The sequence below is a fragment of the Propithecus coquereli genome, unplaced genomic scaffold (assembly GCF_000956105.1).
Source record: "Propithecus coquereli isolate 6110/MARCELLA unplaced genomic scaffold, Pcoq_1.0 Scaffold285, whole genome shotgun sequence".
Classification (NCBI taxonomy): Eukaryota; Metazoa; Chordata; class Mammalia; order Primates; family Indriidae; genus Propithecus; species Propithecus coquereli.
The window spans coordinates 2,072,668-2,075,715 of NW_012148452.1; the positions used below are offsets into that span (position 1 = coordinate 2,072,668).

Consider the following 3,048-nt stretch of genomic DNA (forward strand, 5'->3'; position numbering starts at 1 on the left):
GGAGTGTGAGGTTGCTGTGAGCTAGGATGACGCCACGGCACTCTAGCCTGGGCAACACAGTGAGACTCTGTCTCAAAAAATAAATAAATAAATAAATAAAGTCTATTTTTTCTTTAAAAGCATGGAAAATGTTTATCATGTGATAAAGTTTTAAAACACAATGTACATAACACATAGTAAGAACACAAATCTAAATAAACCTACAGGGTATAATATACATACAGATAGAACTCTGTTAAAGTAAGTTTTCTTTAGGTGTTAAAATTAGGCATTATTTTTCCTTCCATTTGTCAGCATTTACTATAATAAGCACATAAACTATTATGATCAAGTTTATATATACATTTTTTGTTTGTTTGTTTTTAGAGACAGAGTTTTGCTATGTTGCTCAGGCTGGCCTCGAACTCCTGGCCTCATGGGGTCCTCTTGTCTCAGCTTCCCAAATAGATGGGACTATAGGTATGCGCCACTGTGCCCAGCTATGATCAGATTTTTAAATGGTGCTTTCCTATACTTGAAGACTAAAACTAATACATATCTTTAATCTGAATCAAATAAATTACAGAACACTTCAAGCAAGTTCAACTCCAGTAGTTTGACATCTGAGGACTTTGGCAATTTTTTTTTCTTATTTTTGCCTTCACTTGGCATGGAAGGACTTTGGTAATTTTATTAAAATTATATTTATAAAAATAAGTCTCCATAGATGTATTGGTATATAATATAGATCCTCATTAGAAGTCAGAATAGTTTTTCAAATTTCCTTTGACATTCATTATTTAATCACTATCATTTAAAACAATTATTTATTGAAGCAGTATCTGGCATTCACTGTTTTAAAAATCTTACAGGCCCTAATATCTATTAGATATTAGTTTATCATACATATTTACTTACACAATACTTAAGATCAGAGATGTTTACATTGACCCCAGTTGATCTCTTTAGATTCTCATCATGTGACACTACAACTTGTTCATCTTTTGTGATATGGCAGTCCAATTCTAGCATATCAGTTCCAATTGTAACTGCACTGAAGAAATAAAGAGAAGAATGACATTCTGAAATTTAAGTAAACATTTAGGTTCCATGTATCAGGTATAACAATTCAGAGTTACAAATCCAAAAAAAATCATGTAATACTAAAACATCTCCTGAATACCATCATCTATTATGACTTATTCATGTGAAAATATTCTAAGTGAACTAAGAATAAGGGAATCTTGTTGCCTCCTTTACATAACCAGCTATCCTTAATTCTAACTACCCAATACAATGGAAAGAATACTGGACCAGAAGTCAAGAGATTTGGGCTCAAGTTCCTGCTTTGCTATGAACATGTATAACTTTGGGCAAATAAATTCTCCTCCTGGGGCCCTACATTTCCACATCTATAAAATAAGGATTAAGAAATAAGACAAGGATGCTTATATTTATCATTTTGATTCACTATAGTATTGGAAATTTCAGCAATTAGGCAAGAAAAAAAAGCATTGAAATTAGAAAGGAAGAAGTAAAATTATTTCTGTTCACAGATGACACAATCTTATACAGAGAATATCCTAAAGATTCCACCACAAAACTGTTAGAACTAATAAATGAATTCAAGAAAGTCGCCAGATGCAAAACCAACACACAAAAATCAGGTGCATTTCTATACACTAGAAATGAACAATCTGAAAAGAAAATTAAGAAAATAATTCCATTTATAATCACTTCAAAAAGAATAAAACACTTAGAAATTAACTTAACCAAGGAGACGAAAGACTTGTACAATGAAAACTACAAAACACTGCTGAAATTAAGAAGATATATATATATATATAAGAATATATATAAGATATATATATAAGAAGATATATATTTATATGCAGTTAAAATGTTAATACTACCCAAAGCAATCTACAGATTCAATGCAATTCCTAGCAAAATCCCAATTTTTTTTGCAGAAATGAAAAATCCATCATAAAATTCACACAGATTCTCAGGGACACTGAATAGTCAAAACCTTGAAAAAGAAAACAAAATGGAGGACTCTTACTTCCTGATTTCAAAACTTACTACAAAGCTACGGTAATCAAAACAGTGTGGTACTGGCATAAAGACAGCCATATAGATAAATGGGCATGGTGGCGTGTGCCTGTAGTCCCAAATACTTGGGAGGCTGAGGCAGGAGGATCCCTTGAGTTCAGGAGTTTGAGGTTGCTGTGAGCTAAGCCAATACCATGGCACTCTAGCCCAGGTGACAGAGTAAGACTCTGTCTCAAAAAAAAAAAAAAAAAATTCATTAGGGTAATGCAATCAAAACCACAATGAGCTAACACTTCACACTCACCAGAATGGCTAGTATTGAAAAAAAAAAAAAAAGAGCAAAGCCAGAAAATAACAAGCGTTGGCAGGAATGTAGAGAAATTGGAACCCTATGCATTGTTGATGGGAATATAAAATGGTGCAGCTGTTCTGGAAAATAGTATGGCAGTTTCTCAAAAATTTGATCACAGAATTACTATATGATTCAGCAATTTCACTTCTGCGTATATGTACAAAAGAACTGAAAGCAGGGACTTGAGATATTTGTACAGCCATATTCATAGTAGCATTATTCAGAATAGCCAAAAAGTAGAAATAACCCAAATGTCCATCAACTGATGAATGGATAAACTAAATGTGGTATTGACATGCAACGGAATATAATTCAGCCTTAAAGGAAAGAAATTCTGATACACATTATGACATGGATGTACCCTGAAGACATTATACTAAGTGAAATATGCCAAATACAAAAAGACAAGTATTGCGTGACTTCACTTATAAGAAGTACCTAGCATAGTCAAATACTTAAGAGACAGAAAGTAGAATGGTGGTTACCAGGGGCTGAGGGGAAGGAGAGCTTGAGGAGTTATTGTATAATGGATACAGAGTTTCGGTATGGGACAATGAAAAAGTTCTGGAGATGGATGATGGTTATGGTTATACAACAATGTGAATGTACTTAATATCATTGAACAGTACACTTAAAAATGGTTAAAATGAGCCTGAGTGAGACCC

At 33.1% G+C, this 3,048-nt stretch overlaps 1 protein-coding gene across 1 annotated transcript in view; it reads right to left on the bottom strand.

Annotated features, from left to right (window-relative positions):
* Nucleotides 1-3,048, bottom strand: part of GDPD1 (glycerophosphodiester phosphodiesterase domain containing 1) — a 71,013-nt gene that overhangs the window by 35,422 nt on the left and 32,543 nt on the right. Inside the window, exon 3 of the mRNA XM_012648400.1 lies at nucleotides 898-1,033. Within this exon, the coding sequence (XP_012503854.1) occupies nucleotides 898-1,033 (136 nt within the window). The remainder of the gene's footprint in view (nucleotides 1-897; nucleotides 1,034-3,048) is intronic.